The sequence below is a fragment of the Gracilinanus agilis genome, chromosome 4 (assembly GCF_016433145.1).
Source record: "Gracilinanus agilis isolate LMUSP501 chromosome 4, AgileGrace, whole genome shotgun sequence".
In the NCBI taxonomy this organism is placed as follows: Eukaryota; Metazoa; Chordata; class Mammalia; order Didelphimorphia; family Didelphidae; genus Gracilinanus; species Gracilinanus agilis.
In genome coordinates, this window is record NC_058133.1 from 363,222,486 (window position 1) to 363,243,774 (window position 21,289).

The 21,289-nt window shown below is 36.9% G+C and overlaps 2 protein-coding genes across 2 annotated transcripts in view; one reads left to right on the forward strand and one right to left on the reverse strand.

Annotated features, from left to right (window-relative positions):
- Window positions 1–12,000, reverse strand: part of TUBE1 (tubulin epsilon 1) — a 31,747-nt gene extending 19,747 nt beyond the window's left edge. The window contains exons 1-5 of the mRNA XM_044674373.1: window positions 11,971–12,000; window positions 11,770–11,843; window positions 8,496–8,548; window positions 7,058–7,103; window positions 1,559–1,674 (exon numbers count right to left, since the gene is read on the reverse strand). Coding sequence (XP_044530308.1) covers window positions 1,559–1,674; window positions 7,058–7,103; window positions 8,496–8,548; window positions 11,770–11,843; window positions 11,971–11,995 — 314 coding nt within the window. The 5' untranslated portion in view covers window positions 11,996–12,000. The remainder of the gene's footprint in view (window positions 1–1,558; window positions 1,675–7,057; window positions 7,104–8,495; window positions 8,549–11,769; window positions 11,844–11,970) is intronic.
- Window positions 12,001–16,860: 4,860 nt separating this feature from the next.
- On the forward strand, window positions 16,861–18,575 carry FAM229B (family with sequence similarity 229 member B). The gene is made up of 3 exons (XM_044671618.1): window positions 16,861–16,938; window positions 17,717–17,855; window positions 18,458–18,575. The coding sequence occupies exons 2-3, from the start codon at window positions 17,731–17,733 to the stop codon at window positions 18,573–18,575; spliced, it is 243 nt and encodes an 80-aa protein (XP_044527553.1). The 5' UTR covers window positions 16,861–16,938; window positions 17,717–17,730.
- Window positions 18,576–21,289: the final 2,714 nt, after the last annotated feature.

The window sequence follows — 21,289 nt, forward strand, 5'->3', positions numbered from 1 at the left end:
AATAAAAAAAAAAGCTGTGTGAAGCATAAGAGGAAATATCTCATCATAAAATATTTGAAAAATAACAAACCTATAAAAATTTAAAATGTGAAGTAAATCAGTGATAGTAGTGAAAAAATGCATTCTTTTATAAAAGGTGAAAATATTATAAATGTGGGTTTTCTAATAGTATTGTAACTAATAAAATCACACTGTAGGATTTCTATTCCATCAAATAGAATAGAAATATACCCAGGATTTCTATTCCATCAAATAGAATAGAAATATACCCAATGTCAGGTTAATGACTAATTCTAAGATGACACATGAATCCTGGGATGAGATTCTGGCTACATCTAGCTGGCTCTGCCACATACTAGCTTTGTGACTTTGGATAAGTCTTAAACTTTTTAAGCCTCAGTTTTCCTATATGTAAAATAGAAAGAATAAATCTTGTAGCATCTACCTCAGAACTGTGGTGAAGAAAGCATCTCATAATTTTCAAAAAGCAAAATAAATGAACTATTACCATTATCCTCGCCCCAACCCCTACCTTTTAAAAATAAATTCCTTTAAGCAGCTGAATTAAGGAACTAAACATGAGAATTTAAACTCCCAAATCACAGAAGGGTATTAGTAATAATCTCTCATTTAAACCCTTACCTTCTATCTTAGATTCAATACTGTGTATTGGTAAGAGTAATAAGGGCTAGTGTAAAAAGTGGATTTTGGAAATGTATAAAACTACATTTCCCGTGATCCAACATGGTCCAACTGGTTTCCGTTTCCGACGTCTTGACGCAGGGGAGCGCTTAAATCTCGTGGGTTAGGAGGGAGTGGCTCGCTTCTTTGGCGAGTAGGGCTTGGCTAGGAGACAGTATGGAGGCGGCAGTTTTGAATGCTTACAAGCGCGTGGTCTAATGATTTTATCTATCAACATGGCTTTAATTAAAATACTAATTTATATATTTATAGCAGCCTTTATCATTTTTAATATTAACACTAGGCAATGGGGGTTAAGTGACTTGCCCAGGGTCACACAGCTAGGAAGTGTCTGAGGCCAGATTTGAACCCAGGATATCTAGGCCTAGATCTCTTGATCTAGGTAAAAATCTCTTGATGAATGAAAAGATCAAATATCACAGGTAAATGGTTAAGGAGATCTCAAAATCCCATCATTAGAGATTAATTTTCTAAAGAATTTATCTATTGATTTTTCAAAAACAAAATACTTAAAAATATTTAGCTAAAGAGACTAATTTGGAATTTTTTCCCCTTCTCTCTTTTCCCTCTTCAGAAAGTGATGAAAATTAAGTTAAAAAAAAAAGATTAAAAAATTAGAAGGCACTAATAATACAGATCAACCTATGTAGCTTTAAAGACTAGGTATTTTTATACATCAAAGGAAATGGGGTCAAGACAAATGCCCTTAGGAACTAAAAGGCTAAAAGAAAGCAAGTATGGGAGAGACCTTTCATACTAACAGCTCATTTAGTGTATCTATTTTACATGCAATAGAAAGTATGAGAAAGAAAGCTGATTGCTCCAGTTTCAGCTGCTACATTCTGCATATTCTCACCAATTATTCCCTGAGCCAGAAACATTTGTGATGAGTTGCTTGCTATCAAATACATCTTTCAATGGTCCCTGAAGGATTTCATTCACTACTCCTTCTTCCATGTCAATCAAGACCGCCTAAGAAAAAGAATTAAAATTTAATTAACATTTTTATTTTAAATTCATTACTCAATGAATTCAACAACACATCTGAGCTGAAACTTGATTTTTTTCTTTCTAGATTTAATCAAAATGTTCCTTTAAGAAAATTTCTGTTTCAGAAATCCAATTTAAAAGGAAATGTTTCATCTTTTATTAAAATATAAAATCCATTTAAGAATTGGATCCTATCAGGTAGTCTATTTTTATCCTATCCCAAAAAAGGAAACAAATTCAACACGTTCACATTTTATTTTTGCATAGTCTCCTATTTTGCTAGATACATTGACCTTTATTAACAATAGACCAAGCCTTATTACAAGTGACAAAGGAATGTACATCTTTTTAATAAACTTAATATTTTAAACTCATCCCCCGGTGATTTCATGGTAATTAAAAAGCTGTTAACGCTTTTATTTGTATGTCATGAAGGAATTGATCGACATGGATGGGGGCTTTTTCTCAGTACAATTCAATAAACACGCATTAAGCGTCTCCTGTTTTACAGGGTGTATAAAAGCTGAAAAGTTGGGTGAGATTTGAAGTTTAGATAAGATTTGGTCTCTAGCAGGCAAATGTGACATGGGCCACAATAAATATAAAACAAAACTGTACACGACGGGTGCTAAAGAGAGGTGGAAGGAAACGATCATCCCTCACTGGAGCAGGAGGGGAGCAGGAGAGCGAGCTGGCATCAGACGATGGGGCCAGGCGGGAAGTCAGAGGGCATTCCAGGAAGGGGACTGAAACGGCCCCCTGGAAGGTAGCAGGATAAAACCAACCCAGAAAGACATGGTGGAGTCTTGAGTGCCCCAGAGGAGTCTGAGCTGTATTTGGTAGACGCTGGGAAGTCACTGCAGATTTGCACAGGACTAGGTCTATGCAGGAGAGGATGGATTAAAGAAGGGAGAGACTAGACCAGACACACGAGGCAGCCAAGGAAAATGATACACGCTATGGGTAGCGGGTGTTACACCAGAATGGGGGCAGCTGAACTAGAGAGGAGACAGGACAGATGTGAGCGGGACCCTGGACAAACAAGGGGGCGCAGGCATCGACTGGATATGAGAAGAGAGAAGAAACAGTAAAAATTAACGTCCAATTTTCAGACATGGTTAACAGAATAGAAGACTGTCCATGAAGAGAACAGCAACATCAGAAGAAGGGGCAGGTATGGGGGAAGAGATAAGAAAGCGGGCCTTGGATGTCTATCCTTTTTTAATAAGTTTAGTAAACTTGCTGGCATAACTTTACAGAGTACCTACTATGCCTAAACCCCTTTATGAGCTATAGAGGATTATTATAAGCACACTACCTAACACATAGTAGGAGTTTAATACTTCATGACTGATTTTAAAAAAAGCAGACTGAGAAACTGTATAATAAATAGGACTTAAAAAAAAAACAAAAACAAAAAAAAACCCCTTACCTTCTGTCTTATATCAATACTGGGTATCGGTTCATAGGCAGAAGAGTGTTAAGGTCTAGGGAATGGGGGTTAAGTGACTTGCCCAGGGTCATATAGCTAGGAGTATCGGAGGCCAGATTTGAACCCAGGGCCTCCTATCTCCAGACCTAGTTTTCAAGCCATGGAGCTACCTAGCTGTTCCCAGTAAATAGGGCTTTGCAAACAGCAGCAGTACATGCACAAAGACACACCCATACATACATGAAGCAATTTAGGAACATTTGCAAAATATGAGTAGGCCTGAATTGGCATACAGTGGTACAAAATATTTATTAAATTAGTAGTGCTAACTTACATTTCTAGGGTGTTTAAAGGTTTAATTTCCTTACAACTTTGTGAAAGTGGTTAGTATTGAATTATCTACATTTTATAGGCAATGAAACCGAAGTCTCAAGAGTGTCAGAACCAGAGCTGAAATTCCTATCTCTTGACTCTAAGTCCAACACTCTCCCCACTCTACAATACTGTCTCTAAATGGACAAAATAAAGATGTTAACGGTCAGTGGAGTTAAATTAAAAAATGTTTTCCAGAAAGAGAAACTCTCCTAAATCAAAGATGTATCTTGCCCAAAGTCCACAGAAAGGTCAGAGCTAGGATTCAAACTCAGATTCTGTGACTCCAAATCCAGCCGTCTTTCTGCAGTATCATACCACCCATGGAACAATTATGTGAATTGAGTAATTTGGATTAGGGAATAAATCTGTTAAGGCTCAACTTTGGCAAAATTACAATAAATTGAGAATGATTTAAAGGAAAATCTCCCAACTCAGGCACTATTTCTAGGGTAAATATGAAGCAACATCAAGGACACTTTGGGGATGTAAAAAGATTAAGGGCAGAACCTGAAGAGATAGACTCCTGAGGAAGATGTCGTAGAGTTGTTGAGGTAATGAAAAGAGGTGACAAAAGACAGTAAAAATTTAACCTAGGAACAAGAAGCCCAAAAGAACAAGTGTGAAAATCTCAAAGATGATGGAAAGTCAAAGAAATGATATAGTAACTTGCATTAAGCCGTTGATGCCTGGATTTCTTTTACAATCTGGCGATTGTTTTTCATGTTCTGATGTAAAATAATCTTCCTCCTAGAAAAGGTGAAGGGATATGAAGAAAAGATCTTCTTACACTATTCCTGCTGTGAAGTATAAGATATTCCTAAAGGAAATAGAAGTGACGTTTCAATGAGAAAAAAGGGATCTGAAGAAGATCAGAGGAAGCCTGACTCTTGTCCAGAAGGTTAGAGTGTAAAAAGTGTCACAAGAAGGAGACAGTAAAGAAAAAGGAGTCGGAGTCCATTGTATAATTTGAGCTTAAAAACTGACTTGAGGCTCTTTCTGAATAGGAATAAGCTATTTGTCCTCCAAAGGACTGTATAATAAAATCAAGGAAACTATTTGACATGATCGTCCAGTGAAGGTCAGAAGAGGAGAATGAGGAGGAGCTGATGATACTACCCGGGGACACTGAGGAAAGTATGTATCAATTCCATACCAACAGAGAAGTCCCTTGTTGTCTACTCAAGTCATATATTTGAGACAAAACAGAAAAATTCTCGAGACTTCACAATGGATGACAATTATTCAAACTTGGTGAATATTGCAGGCACAAATGACATTGCCTGAAGGAAGGTGAAAAGTATTGCCAATAATTACAAAGTTTGGGGCAAGAAACTGACAACCAGAAGGCCGCAGATTGTGTTTTACTCTTGCTGCCCATTGAAGTTAAGGGACACAGAAGAAAAAAATTGGGAAGTGAACAGTTAGCTAAGAAAGTATGTCTAAGAATGAGATTTGAATTTCTGGACCACTGTTCTAAATAAAAATGAGAGAATCCTGGCTGGAAGGCAATCCTGGCTGGAAGGCAGCCCTTGAGGGTCTGGAGATGCTCAACAATGAAGTTCTAAAGACAAATGAAGGAAATAACTGCAGCGAAGAGGAAAAAATGGGAATTGTTTGTAGAAACTGAAGTGAATGTACAGGGAAGTCACTATGTAACTTATGGTTAAAAAGAGAAATGAAAAGAAGATGGAAACAAGGCTAGGTAACTGAGGACGAATGAAAAGGGCACAGTAAAGACACATTCCAAGACTGCCAAAACCTTGGATTTAAGAGAATACCTGTTGATCTCTCTCTCTGCTCTTTACTCAGCAGTAGCCCACTCTTCCCCTCAAAAAAATCAGTGAAAGGGAAAGCAGAAGAGGCCACTTGGAGGCAAGACCTCTGGGGCAGGAGGATGACCTACAGTGCTCAGCAGGCAGACCTCTAACACTTCATGGTTGACTGGCTAACAAACTTTAGAAAGTAAAACTTTGGATAAGGAGACTCTACTGTATAATCTCATAAAAAGAGTATCAGGAATGCTCAAATTCAGAATGGGCTGTGGCTGGTAAGGAAAGCTAAGAACAGTGAGTTTTGGTTTTTACTTTTAAATCTATACTGAGACAAAAAAAGCAACATCAAAGAACACATTGGGCTTTTGCTTGAGGTGGATGGAAGGAGGACAAATGCCAGAGAAAGGGCAGAGTGGGTGAATTCTCATCATTTTTATGTTTTTGGTCAAGATTGGCTTTTACCATTCTAGAAATCAGAACAATAATGACTGATAGTGAGGGGACAGAAAGATTGTTATCTGGAAGAGAGCACTTATCTGCTCCAGGTAGATTCAAGTCCTCCTCCTTCCCCCGGCCAGATAAATGACTTCTTGGGTAATGGTAGAATCTTACAGTAATCAGTGAAAATGGGAGAGGTACTTCAAGAGGAGAAGGACAAGTACTCAATTAAACATTTGGGTCCCAGTTTTTAATGAGCTGACAGACAAGCAATCTAATTAGCACTGAAGGATATTCTAAGGTCAACACTTCAAATGAAATGAAAGGAGATGAAGCTCGTAATGAGTCTAATCCATGCTGCTTCTTCCTTAAGTTTGTGCTGAATAATGAAATCAGGTGTTTGATATATTTTTTCTAAAGAAGAAATCTGGGGGAAAATGAAACGTTGCTTATAATGAACCATTAGTAGTGATGAAATTTCACTGAATTGAATAAAATATGACTATGGCCTTTTTATTGTATTGGTATTATTACACAGTATTATAGAGTGGGAAAAAGTACTCAAACTGAATTTTAATTGTGTACACAGATAGACAAGTTATTAAAACTTCCAGCCTCAGTTTTCTCATCTAAAAAAATGGAATATTACCTATCCTACTTTTTTCTCATAGATGTTGGGAGAACCATGTAAGATAACATATGCAAAAGCACTTTGGAGTCTATGAAATAGTACTAAAAGTTTTAAGAAAGGTAACATGGTATAGTGAGCAGAATAGCTAACTCTGGAGTTGGGAAGATTTGAGTGCAAATTCTACCCCTGAAGCATATAGTTGTGGGATCATAGGGAAATCATTCTCAGCAAGCTCTTGGAGACTAAATCTGGATCAATTCAATTGTAGCAGGAGAGGGTACAGCAGGGGTTATAAACCTATATCAATAAACTACAGGACTTACCCTAGTCTCCCTGGCAAAAACAAACAAACAAACAAAAACAAAAAGGTTTTTTTGGGAAAAGAAATCAGGGAGTAGAATAATATCACCTGTAAAAGAAATTTTTACACACAATAATAGATGTAACAAATCTTTCAAGTGTAGATACATTTTTTTCTTAGTACAAACCCTTTTCCTATCATCTGATCTGTCTGGAAATCTGTGGCCATGAGTAAAGTTTTAAAAACCATCTAAGGTAAAGCATCTGGTATACATGCAAACAGAGTGTTCATAAATGTTCTTACTGTGTTTTACTGATTTAATGTTGGAGTATGGGAAAATTTAAATTTTGGTGACAATTATAGCAGCATGACTATAATTCAAACATATAAAGTAAAAATATCAACATATATCTTACTCGTGCTTTTAGTGAACAAATTCTTCCTTTGGAAATATCAGATCCTCTGAAAGATTAAAAAAGAACAAAAAAGATTAGAGAAAAAACCAACAGGAAATGGGAAATTGCAACAGGAAACAATAGTATATTATTCACATTACATTACAATTACTATATTAGTAATATAATCCATTAAACTTCAATTTTATAAAATGGATAGGAATGAAATGTTAGATCATTTGTAGTAAATTAAACTGGACAAAAAAATATCTAAACTAAATGCACATAAGTTTTACTTAAAGTCTATGCACACAGTTGACATATTTAATATAGTATTCTGCAAATTCACACATTTATATGGAAACATGGAAAATTATGGATATTAATCTCAATATTTTGGGTCCCAAACTGAGATTTCATCAGTAGGGGGAAGTCCTTCCATCAAAGCAGATCAGCAACTTTTGCACTATTTAAAAGCGACAGTCTCTCTGCTTGTTGGAGACCTTAAGAGAGCTGCCTCACTAGGGTTCTGCTCTAATTGCTATAAATGTTCTTTATAGATTGGTCCTTCTTTAACGATATTTTAAGAAATTCTAGCAACCTTTCTTGGGATCCAGTCTCCAGGAAGACTTATTTGATAAGAATTGACTCTTTTTGGACTTTTTGGCTACCCCTTCTCTGGCCCTTACTACATGCCTGGCTCAAATTGTTGTTGAGTTGTTTTTCAGTTGTGTCTAATACTTTGTGTGACTCCTTTGAGATTTTCTTGGCAAAGATCTTGGAGAGGTTTACCATTTCCCTCTTCAGTTCATTTAACAGATAAGGAAATGGGGCCAATTGAGTTAAGTGACTTGCACATAACATATATAACTAGTATGTGTCGGAATCAGGATTTGAACTCAGGTCTTCCTGACTCAAAGCTCAGGGCTCTATCTATAGCACAGAGCCATCTAGCTGCCCTGCCTGGCACAGAGTGTGGGTTTCATGAATGTTTATTGTTTATTCACCAACTGAACACAGCACTCTAGTTTCTGTGCGCATGCACTCCTATAATTAACAAATATCTGATTTTAAATTGTTGAATACTGGACAAGAACACCGTAACTTTGACCCTGGTTACCTTGATCCCAAGATTCTTAATTTGGGGGTTTTGTTGTGGCACACTTTAATTGCAAGATGTTCTTCAGGATGGAAGTCAGAATTGGGTGCCTGATCTTCCTTTATATTTGAGAGATTTTATAAAGAGAAATAAGCAATTTAAGTATTGCTTAGGATGGGGTGCAAAAATGGGAGAAATCTTAGTACATCTGAAGTCTTTTCTCCTTGGACACATTAGAATACATCACTTTGAGATCTTTTGAGCTAAGTTCATAGCCATTCTGTGACCCCAACTTTAGGGACAAGACATCCACACACACATACATTTTGATGAACTTTAAATAAATAAGATACATCTTACCTAGTATCCACATTTCTAAAGAAGTTCTTCAGTGCATCATCATAAATTCCTTTCTATAAATTGAAAAAAAATTCATTTCACATAAATACAACTATTATCTAAGTTCTATACACCCACCAAAGAAGTCTTCCAAAGTTTTAAATGACAACCAGTGGGCCAAAATAGATTTTGTAATGAGTACTGAATTCTTAAGGGAAAAAACCCCCAATATTAAAAACATTCACACTTATTCTCCAACTTATAGATTTCAGACCAGCATTTTCCAAATTCATAAAAGAGTCAAGGCTCCTCTTCCTAAAGGAGTAAGAACCAGAGATGTTTTCTCTTCTCTCTGACTTAATAAAGATGTTTTTGCAACATGAGTAAATAAAACAGAGGAATCAATCTGCTTTGGTTAAGTATATTTTATTTATAAAAATATTTTAATATAAAAATATGTTACTTAGGCCCAAATGATATGCAGAGAGAAAAAGAAGCGCTACAAGTGACCTCAACTGCCCAATCCAATAACCTTATTCCAGTGCTCATTCTTGGGCCCCTAAGTAACCAAGCACATGGGTACTAGCCTGGAGTTGGGAAGACTTGAGGTCAAATCCTGCCTCAGACACATACTAATTGTGTGACCCAGCCAAGTCACTTAACCACTGTCACAGTTTCCTATTCTGTAAAAGGTGGATAATAGCTTCTAGTTCCCAGTAAGAAGGTTGTTGTAAGGATAAATAATATAATAAAAAGGATTCCAGGGTTGTTGTAAGGATCAAATGATAAAATTATAGAAGCACTTAGCACAGAGCCTTACACATAGCACACTGTATGAAAATGTTAGTTGTTACTGTTACTATTGTTATAATTATTTCATTTCTCCAAATGTAACACTGAAGACCACAGTTTCCTTGAGTCTCTAGTGCCTTCGATTCCATGACACTTCACTTTTTGGACTGTTTCCCCACCATCTTCTCTATTTCTTACCTTATTTTTCTCATCTTGGTTACTAAATGCAGACACCTGGTATCATGCAAGCAATACTTATCAAGTATATACTATATAAGTATATACCTTGGACAGATCAGTTTATAGTATAAACTTTATACCATTCTCTAGGATAAGAATATTCTTTGCCCATCACCACTTATTGAAATCCAACCCAAACTTCAAAAGACTCTACTCCATAATGTCACCTTTCCCGACGCACTCCCTGATTTCCCCACCTCCAACTCTCAGCACTTCCGACCTGGAAAGGATAACTTCCTTTTTGAGTCTCAAACACTTTGCACTGAAAAAGATGGATAAATAGGATTATCTATCCAGATCCAGGCCAGCAGGTAAATGAAGACTATTGGTTCAGCTGACAGCATGTACCTCCTGCTCCTCCTGGTTCACGGTCTCGCCCCTCTTTGGGAGGTTGGGGAAAGATCTCTCTTCTCCTACTGTTCTGGTTTTGTTATCAAAATTTTCCTTGCCCCCTAAATCATAGCTATGTGCTAATGCCTTGGAAGCAGGGCATTTTTCAGATCTCTATATCCCCTGTGTTTTGTAAGTGTTCCTTAGAGCACAGATAAAGAGCTGGAGGGGACCTTAGGGCCTCAGAGTCCAAACTACATTTTATAGAGGAAGGAAGTGAATTCCAGAGAGGTCACACAACTAGTAAGCTGTGTATATGGGACTGAAAATGTAGGCTGATTCCAGATTCAGTGTTCTTTCCCTCTGTATTGTATTGGCTACCTCCCATACTATCTGCTATTTTTCTCCCTAGAGCAAGATTCTTCATCTTTTTTTGTATCACAGACCCTTTGGCATAGGGGTGATGCCTAATAGATTCCTTCTCCAAACAATATTTTTAAATGCATAAATACTTAGTATTCTGTGGAAATCAAAAGTTAATTATGAGAGAAATGTAATTTTCCCCTCTTGAGTTCTTTGATTCCTTGAAATCTATTCCCAGGTTAAGAATCCTTTTCTAGCATGATCATATATATGTTTTATTTGATGCTGGGCACTCTAAATCTTAAACAGATGCTACCTGAGAACCTGAGCTGTAAAAGCAAGAGTCAGGGTTCAAAGAGAGGAGAAATCTGCAATCTAATCTGTCTTTTGACATCTACTAGTTATGACCTTGGAGGATGCTGAAACTGATTTCATGCTTCAGCTCTTTGGTGAAGAAGTCCCCAAAATGGGAAAATTGGTAGGATTGTGTGGATTAAAAATCATGTATTCTTCTCCAGCATATGTTAGCTAGTATTAGTAATCTTAATTGGCAACTTCCTATAGAAAATTAGTGAAAGTTAGGTGCCCTTCAGAAGAGTTACTACTCTCTCTTTATGGAGAGTAGAGAAATCCCCCTCCCCAAGCAGCTTTTATATTATCCTAATTAGCATTCTTTTCTAATGTGGCCAAAAAAACCCAACCCTTTTCTTCTTTTTCTTATTATGGATTCCAAATAGCCCTGGCAGTCAACATTCAAAAGGTTAAAATGGTTAGAAGCTGGATAGTGATGGAAAATTCCCACTAGAAAAGTCCTAAATCTAAAGTTATAATCTTAACTCCCTATTGCAAACTTGAGGAATGCTCCTATGAGTTCAAGAACACTGGGAAACTTCAGGAGGGTAGGACAAGATAAAGAAAAATATAACATACACAGACATTTGTGTCATACACAGGTAGTAGTGGGTGACTAAAAGAGAAATACTGTGCTAATCTATAAATTCTGACTTCATTTGTATACCCTTGGACATTGTTTTTGGGTCTATTTATCCAAAACTGATATGAACCGTGGTTCTTAGGCTTTAAACAGAGATACAAATGATAGCACTTAACTTCAGAAGCTTATAGTAAGGATTAAATTAGATGCTGTACTAAATGCACTTCTCAAAACTTAAAAGCATCATATAAATGTTAATAAAAATAATTGTTATGTTATATATCAACATGATGTAATTATAATAATAATTATTATTACCAAGATGCTTCTCCAACTTTTTTTAATTCTAGTGTCTTCCCTCCATAAACTATTTCCTATTTATCTTGATTATAACTTGCTTTATATATATTTGCTGGAACCTAAGCTGAACGTTTTTTGTTTGCTTTGTTTTTGCTTGGACGTCCAAGCTTAGAACGTAAGGTCCTTCTTTTGCCTCTACATGTATCCTCAGCACTTAGCACAATGCCAGAGATATAGGATAAGAACAAGAAGGGCAGGAGGAGGATGTAAGGGAAGATGAGCAGGAGCAGGGGAGGAGTCAGGCTGATGGGGGAAGGAGACAACCACACTCCTTACCTTGTTGACAGCCGCATGCTCCCTAAGGGCCAGATCCCAAAAGCAGCAGCCAATCTGGTTCCCACACTGGCCGACTGTAAGCCCCCAGTGGCAGAAGAGGGAAGAAAGAGAACAGAATATTAGTGCAAGCAAACCCGTGCAGCTTCAGGCCTGGGCTCCCGCCCCGGGGTTACAGGGACCTTGTCTAGGGAAGCAGCTTACCTTGCACTACGACAGACTGGGCCATGCTGCTGTTCCTGCAGCCGGAAAGGCTTGCGCCCGAGCTACAGCTCGCGATCAGCCCGGGATCTTGTGGCTCGCGGTAACCAAAGCAGCCGTTCAACCGCTAAAGAACAATTTCTAATTTCTTTTCTTGGGCCACGCGCAGCGCGCTGACGTCGGCCGGGGGTGGGGGCGGGGGTGGAGCAACGGTTTTCGGGCGGGAAGGCGGCGCGAGGGCGCCTGCGTCCTAGCTGTTGCCATAGTGACCAGGCACGCAGCCCCCGCCCGGCTTCCAGTTGCAGCGTCCTCAAGGTCTAGGTCGGAGTGTCGGAAGTTTCCAGAGCCCGCACCAGCGGGTAATTCAAGACTGTTGGTTTGGTTGATAGCGTCCATCACCTGTTCCTCCTTTGTCCTCAGTCTCACTCCTCTTAGGAGAAGGAGGTCTCCTCTTTCCGTGGCCACCCCGTCCCCAACAAGGGTTTGATCAGCCCCAACCTGGGCGGGCATCTTGTGTCCCTAACAAGCCCCAAAGGGACAAAGACATTGAAGCGGACTGACCGACTAGGGTCTGGGGGCGGTGTGTGTGAGGAATTGGGGCGGGGGTGGGGTTGGGGGGCACAGCGAGGCAAGGTGCCTGGGACTAGAAGATCGTGGAGAGAAAAGCTAATTCAGTCCTTTGGGGGGAGCGGGGAGGGAGGTCTTAACTTGTTTTTTGGGACCTGTGGATATTCCTAACCTGGGAGGCGGCCACCCCAATGGGTGTAAACCCATGAAATAACTTGGGGGGGGCTCGGGTTTAATCTACTAGGATAATGCCAGTTCCTCTTGCCCTCCAGCTGGGAGTGATCTGTTGATTTCCTAGCACTCCTTAAAAGGATGGATTATTGGATTTGTTTTGGTATAAAAAGCTTTCTCATCCAGAGTTTCCTATACCAGTAAAAGCTTTGTAGTGCCGAAGGCTACTCAACATCCAAATAGGGGCACACTTGCTGGTCTTTTGTAGAAAGTGGGTTCCTCCCGGGATAAAGGCAATTACAGATTTGTCAAAAATAGAAAGCTAGAGGGCAGTTAGGTAGCTTGGTGGATTGAGAGCCACGCCTAGAGATGGGAAGTCGTAGGTTCAAATGTGACCTCAGACCCTGGGCAAGTCACTTGACCTCCATTGCCTAGCCTTTACCCCTCTTCTACCTTGGAAACAATACACAGTATTGATTCTAAGACGGAAGGTAGGGGTTTAAAGAAAAAATAGAAGGCAATACGGAGTTGAAAAAAGCACTAAATTGAAAATTAATCCTTTTAGTTCTGCCTACCACTTAAAATTGTATGACTGTACAAGTTAACGCTTCAGAACGTGTTTCCTCATCCATAAAATGGGGATACTTTTCCAGTCCACCTCCAAGATTATTGTAAAGAGGAACTATGATATATGTGAAAGTATTTTTAAAACTATGAAGTGCTATTTAAAAATAGGATGATGATGATGATAGTCATCTTGAAAAATCCATGCTGAAAGTGATTCAGACAAACCTTTCTTTATTAAATCCAGTGATCTTGATGGGGGCTTTTAGTAGTAGTGTAGAACTGTAGTGTAGGGGCTGTCTTGTTTTTCCATATTTGTAATCTGAAGCCCAACAGTCAAGAACTGTACCTATACAAATACTTTAGAACTATTCAAATATTTTTGCCAACTTGAAGGATTAAAAGCTTAAAATTTCACTGTATATGGAGCATGAAAAAAAGCAAATTTAGATTTCTGCTTTAAATCCTCATACAACAGAGGTGAGAGTGTTAGAGTCAGAAAGAACCTTTGCCATGCTTACCAGTGCAGCTCTAGATAGAATGAAAGAAAGTATGTTGTCAAGAAATTTACTGTGGTTTCCTTCTCTGCCCCTATAAGGTATAGGTTTAATGTGAATCAATTGATGCTACCAGTGTTTTATTTCATTGAATTCTTTTCATAGTGCAAGACTTGCTGAGGACAACTAACAAAAATTTTTGTTTTGTGCAGAATTTGAAAATCTATTTTCAAGAAACCCCTCTGGAACACTTACATAAACATATATGCATACACTTTTATGTTTCCTAAACTACTATTTCTCCAATTTTCTTATTTTAAAAAAAATCGACTTTTTAACCAGTTCCTCCTAAAGAATTTTTATTCTATTTTTTGTTTCATTGCAGTTTCTTTACATTAATGCTGGAAAAGTGGATCATCTTTTTGCTATGATAGTGCCTTGATGTGTTTACGCATCTTCTTTTGAAGGTCTAAGATACTGGCTCCAAGCATTTATTAACCATCTGCTGCTCAAAAAATCCATTTAGTGTTTCTTTGTACTTATGAAATGACTACTCTCTTCTTAGTCCTATAGAGTACTGTCATGAGTAATGACTCACCATTTTTTATCCTTTAATTATAATTCTAAATAAAAATAAAAAAGGGTGAGTTTTTTTAGTCACATTCATAAAATAAGTTGCTTCTAATGGGATTTATTATTTTAGAATTGGTTTTTGATTTTGTCACTGTTTTCATAGAAATCTCAGTATTAGTTTTTTTAGCCAAACAAAATTGTGTTCATTCCATTTATATAAAATACAACTACTGATGATTTCCTGTTGTATTTATTTTCATTTGTGGGACATCCTTATTATCCAACAGTCACATATATTACAATTGCTGGAAATGAGAAGGAGATTAGAAGAGATTAAAAAGATTTACTTTTCCGGAATTTTTTGGGGGGATTAGGGGAATAACATTTTTTTCCAGTAGAATGCAAGCTGCTTATGAGTTTTGTTTTATACTCTATACTTGTATTCCCAGTACTCAGCAACTGTGCCTAACACATAGTAGATGCTTAAAAAGTTCATGTTGATACAGAGATTAAGAAGTAAAAAGCACCATGGAAGTATATAGAAAACTGGTCTCAGTGTAAGGATATTACAAATTCTCTATTTGATACATTGTTGGCTATGAGACTTAAGACAAATCATTTAAACTTTAATAGTCCCATATAATTCTTTAAAACAAGTTGCTGAGTGGCTCCAAATCTGCTTTAGTTGAAGATATTTTTTCATTTTCCTCATACCAATGAAATAAGTACAAGTTAAAATTTATTAAAATAATTTTTAAAAGAATCTTTTTTATAGTTTAATCAGCTTTATTTGCTACCATTAAAAAAATTTTAGTAGACTTTAAACAAAAGTTTAGGATATTTTACTTTCAGGATTTAAAAGAAGTGTTGTGCTGCTACAAAAACCATGAAAACTTGTGTGAGATAGCCTCACTTTCGTCATCTGTAAAATGAAGTTTGATTAGAACTCTAGTTCAAGATTCATACTGTATTTCTCTTTCCTTCTCTGCTTGTTCTCAAATGCCTAATTCTAGTTCTTTGGTGGAGTAGAATGACTTCTTTAGGGACTCTTGTAGGGAGTTCAGAAAAGACAGTTTAAGTAATGATTGATTCATACTTGTTTATAGTATCTTTCATTTGAAATTTCTGAAATCATAATTAGTTCAAAACATTGCTTAATTGTTGCTGGTAGTTACTAAAATGCATTGATCAGTGTAGTATTGGAATAGGCAGAAAGTGAAAATAAGATAATATCCTATTTCCATGAAAAGCTGTTTTTATACTTTTAAGGATCATTTTCTAGTTATAAAAACCATTGAAAACCTTGCTAATCAATGTAAGGACTTATTAGTGCTGTGTTGGTGAACCTATGGCACACATGCCAGAGGGGCTGCTCCCCTCCCTTTCTCCACTGTGCTGGAGGACATTTTTCACTTCACCCCTCCCCTTTGCCCAGCTGCCCAAAGGGAGTGCTTCCTCCCCCCCAGTCTGGGGTAAGGGGGTGGCTTACATCATGTGAGGATGCAATTTGGGCACTTGGTCTCTAAAAGATTCGCCATCACTGACTTGGAGTATAAGCTGGACCAATGCTTTAGCTAACAATGGCCTGCAGTGATCTCAATTTATCTGGACTATTATTATGCAATCGGGTGTTTTTTTTTCCTAACCAACCAGACTTATGGTTAATTTGCTCACAGATGTCAAGCTACTAAGGCAAAAAGAAAGTGGAGGTAAGACTGTGAGCAGTTTGAGTAAGATGAGTTTCCTATAGCATGTCATGTGAAAATAGAATGAGAATGCAAAAAAACTTAATGTGAATTTTTTTGTTAAAATTCTTTAACTTGGATTATACATTAGAAAGTTTAGTTTTCACTTGTGCTGAAATAAAGTGTGCTTTAGATGTATTTGTTTTTAAGGGTTAAATAGATTAAACATTTGGGATTGCTTTAATAAACATCCTTAAAATTAGTTGATTGCTTACTGGAAGAAGTGTTATATTCATTTTTCTTATAGTATCTAAATTGAAATAATTTGCTCTTGATTTCATGAGGGGTTATCTTACTCTGAGAAGTTTAAGTTTGGGAAATTGAAGCCATGTGGGGAGTGGGGTAAGAAGATTATGACTGGGCCATTAGGGCCATCAGGCAGGGCAGGAACTGAAAAGAACTAGGAAAACTGGGATATGAAGTCATGTATATATTTTTGTGTTAATTGAAATTAAAAGTTTGTATTAATTGAAAAGATTCAGATCTGGAACACAGATTTAGATGAAAGTCCTTTATATCCAATAAAGGCCTTAATTATGTTTGGCCATTTCCTATTTGGTAATATTTGAGAAGCAAAGGATAACAAAACCCCAATCATCTTTTTAAGGACACTTAGCTCTCTTATCTAAACAGAAATCTTTTCAGTTTAATGCTCCCATCATGAATTCAGAATGAAAACTTCTATTCTTTAGCAGGTAGGAAACTATGTGAAAGAATTCTCTGATGTCATAATTTCTGGGTGTCACTGGCTCATTCGACCAGCCTTCCTTTGGCACATTCCATCCTCCTATGGAAGGAGAGTAGAAGCATTTGATTTATTTAGCCTCTACAGGAATCAAACTTCACTTATTTTGGTAAGTGTTTGTATCTTTGGCTTAGATAGCCAAAACCATGTTTTACTCCCTTCAAAAAAGACACTTGATTCTTGAACTTAACTAGCTGGAAAATTTAAACCATGGAAAATTACGACATTTCAATGGGTATGTAGCAAGTAAAGGACCTCTCTAAAATCCTTGTGCACTTAAAAATTTTTAAACTCTTAAACTTAAATAATTTCAGCTCATCATCATTATCATCATCATCATCAACAAAAATATTAAGAAATGTGTTCAGTGCTAGGGATACAAAGAAGTATAATAGAGTCTCAGCCCAAAAGGGACTTAAAATTTAGTTGGACAAGCAACACATAACATACACATTAAAAGATAAGTTATAATACAAGTATAGTATATGTTAAATGCCAAAGGCATGGCATAGACAGAATTATAGGAATCGGAAGAGGGAAAAATCAGGTACTTTTTGGCTTTGAAGTTGAGTCTTTCTTGAAGGGGAAAGGTTAGGCTTTCGATAAAAGGGAGCATTTTCAAATAGTCATGAACAAATTAGATGACATTTAAAGGCACATTGAATTTACTTAGAGTTCACATGAACTTAAGTTTTGTTAGTTTTAAAAAGAATAATCTCTGTGGTATTGATTGCTTGTCATTGGAGCTGAAATACGAATAATCATAGACAACTGAGAAATATATTCATGAGAGTTATTAAAAATATTATAGATTCTATCATGCCTATAATGCAAATTATAAAAGTTTTAAAGGACAAAAGACCAATGGTTTTTAATTTTTAATTTAGGTTTTCAGTGAATTATGCCTTTTCGGTTTGGTACTCAGCCAAGGAGGTTTCCAGTGGAAGGAGGAGATTCTTCAATTGGTCCTGAACCTGGCCTGAGTTCCAGTGCTGCATGGTATAGGAAAGAGACTCCACCAACCAGGTAAAACTACTTCTGGTAATTCTACAGTGTGTTGTGGTGCAAATTTGAGCTTTGGTTAATGTCATCATAACATCCAGGCTAATGCAAACTGTTGGTAGAACAAAGGAAAATTGATAAAATTTAATCATCACTGAATCATTAACTTTTTTGTTGCTCTTTAGAAAGTAGTGTTAAGATGATCAACATATCATAAAATATTATGCTCAGTTTTGGGATTTCTCTCAGGTATCCTACCAGTTTTATTTTGCTTTTGGAATGATTTTTAAAAGATATAAAACGCATGCCCATGAAAGCACCAATATGTACATCCACACATTTAATTGTCATTTGGTGAACATAGTAATGCCTTTATAAAATTAGCAGCTGGAAGTCTGCCTTTTGTTTTTTTATCAGTTTCCTCTGATTAAAATGGGTAGCAATAGAGTTTCGCGGAATGCATCTGATTTCTGCCTCATCAGTGGCTTGTATGTTATAATTACGCAGTGGTCTTTTTAAAAATTCAAACTGAATTAAGAAAGGAGAATGAGTAGTAAGATTTTAGCACTTCATAATGTCATTTCCTGGTAGGTAGCTAAATAGATGTCATTTCCCCTGTTGTGTAGGCAACTCCGAAGATGCCCTGGAAGTCATTGTCTGACAATCACTGATGTTCCTGTCAATCTTTATGCAACAATGAGAAAACCACCTGCTCAGAGCAGCAAGGAAATGCATCCCAAATAGCCGCTCCTTTGGTGAAGATCATCATAAGGCTTTTGTAGAGGTTTGACTAGGTCAAGGTAATGGGCCAGCATCATTTTATGATCTGGTAAACAAATAAAAGAGGTGACACCATTGGATGTTCATAACGGTTATCTATTGTCATTTGTTATTGGAGAGAAGAAAAAGAAGAAATGCCTATTAAATAAAATAGGGCCAGTATATAGATAAGAAATATCTATATAGAAGAAAATAACTATTAATATGAATAAGAGTTACTAAATTGCCATTTGGTTGAGATTATTGCACCACAGCCCCCACCTGGATAGTTTTTTCCATGTTATTTTTTGGCTGTTTTTTAAAATTTTATTTAAATACAGTTCAGAAAATTGAGTAACAGAGGGAACAGGACATATGTGACTGTGGCACTTCACTAAGCTTGAAGCAAAGTGCCTAGCATTCAAACTGGAGCTAGTTTCATTCCCCTAGAAGCCAATTGCTTAGAATGAGAAGGCAAACAAGAGGGAATCAGAAAATTAGTAAGAGGGGAAAATAAGGGGAAAAGGCTGAAATTACCAAAGATCTAGGAGGAAGAAAACTCAAGCACTTTGATCCAGGAGAAATACAGAGAATGAAGACTTGCATATTAGTACTGTGAATCAAAGAATAAAAATCTAGAAAGGGAAGAGAATGAAAAGAATGAGATTCTTTTTGAAAGAAGATGCAGAAAATGAAATATTACTATAACAAAACAAGTTGAAGAGGAGAAGGGAAATTCTAGTTAACTGAGAAAAGGGGAACAAGAAGAATTTAACTAGGTAAGAACAAGAAAGAAAATTCCAAAAATAAAAAAAAAAAAGATATTGGGGGAATATGTGTAGAAAAGGGAAGAAGGCTTGAGGAGATAAGGAAAAGAGACCAGATATAGGTTTCCTTATAATAGATTAAGCTAAGTATTGTGTTTATAGAAGAGGAAAAATTCTGATTTAGAAAAACCCAATATTGGAAGCAAATGGAAGAAAATATAAACCTAATAACTTCAAATATGAATGGATTAAACAACCCAATAAGGTAAAATGGAGTGACAGATTAGAAAATGAAACCACAATCTGTTGCTTAAAAAATATTTTTTTAAAAAGACATATATTTATATATATATATGAAAAAAATTGCTATGGATCAAGTGAGTGCAAAACAGGAGTTGGAATCTTGCTATTATATGTAGCAAAAGCAAACATTTATGATGTAAAAAATGGATAAACAAGGAAAATACATTATGCTAAAAGGAACCATAGACAACAAACCAATAATATTAAATGTATATACTCCAAATTCCCTAGCCTTTTAAATTCATAAAGGAAACATTTACAGAGCTATAACACTATAGTGACAGGAAATTTCAATGCCCCTTTCTATGTTTTGGACAAATTTAACAGATAAAAGAGAAAATAGTTGGGAAGATGAAGGAATAAGGCAGGAAATTACTTGCCTTTCTCAAATTTCTCCCCAAACTAAATAAGTGAATTTGAGTGACACAAATAACTAAAAGGTTGGAGGGGGTAGCAAAAGCAATTAACCATTTTAAGACAACTTGGTAGAATGTTAGGAGCAATCTGATCACTGGAATGTTGGTCTGGCCAAAGTAAATATACCACAAAGATGACACAAGCAACCCTGGGGGCACCTATTTAGGTGTCTTGGCTTCTAGGGCTTTTGCCCCAAGGACTGTTTGGGGGGTTAGGTGGCTGATCAGGGTCAACTGGGTCTACTGGCCAGACTTAGTCTCAGGCTGTGACTATGGGCAAGGAGGAGTGAGCACATGTTGGATGGGTGAGTATGGTTACAAGAGGGGCTGGTTGTGTTCACTCTTGGGAGAGCAGGGTCCCTGGTTTTGCATTTAGGACAGAGGGATGAGCAGTCATGATGCTTGTGGCTAAAAGGGAGCAAGAATGGTGTGGTGGCAGCTGTGCTAGAGGGTCATGGCTCAAGGATGGAGAGGAGTACTTGAGGTCACACTCATGGATCAAGTTCTGAACTGGAGGGACAGTGACCACCCCTGGCTTTGGATTTTGGAATATTGGAAGGAACACAAAGGCAAAGATCCCCAGGTAGAGCTCAGAAAAAAACAGTACAGTTTTTTGTACTGTTTAAGCCCCACACCTCCGAGTATAGCCCAACACAAACTGTAGACAATATAACCATTGAAAACATAAAATACCCAGGAGTATATTATACCTGCCAAGATAAACTCAGAAACTGTATGAACATAATTATAAAATGTTTTTACAAATAGTCAGATTTAAATAACTGGAGAAGTAGTAATTCATGAGTGAGCCAAGCCAATAAAAACTGACAATTTCCTGAACTAATCTACTTTTTCAGTGCCATCCCAATTGAATAATTATTTTCTTGATCTAGAGACAAAATTCATTTGGAACAAAAAATATCAAAGAAATCAATGAAAAATGTTAAGGAAGGCAGTCTTATAGTTCCAGATTTCAAACTATTACAAAAAAGTAATCATCAAAACAAATCTGGTCTTGGCTAAGAAAGATTGGTGGATCAATGGAATAGATTAGGTACACAATACACAGTAGTTACCTGGTGTTTGATAAATCCAAAGATTCGAGGTTTTGGAGAAAGGACTGAATATTAGACAAAAATTGCTGGTAAAACTAGAAAGCAGTTTGAAAGAGGGCATAAACCACACCTCACAATATGTATCAAGAAAAAGTCAA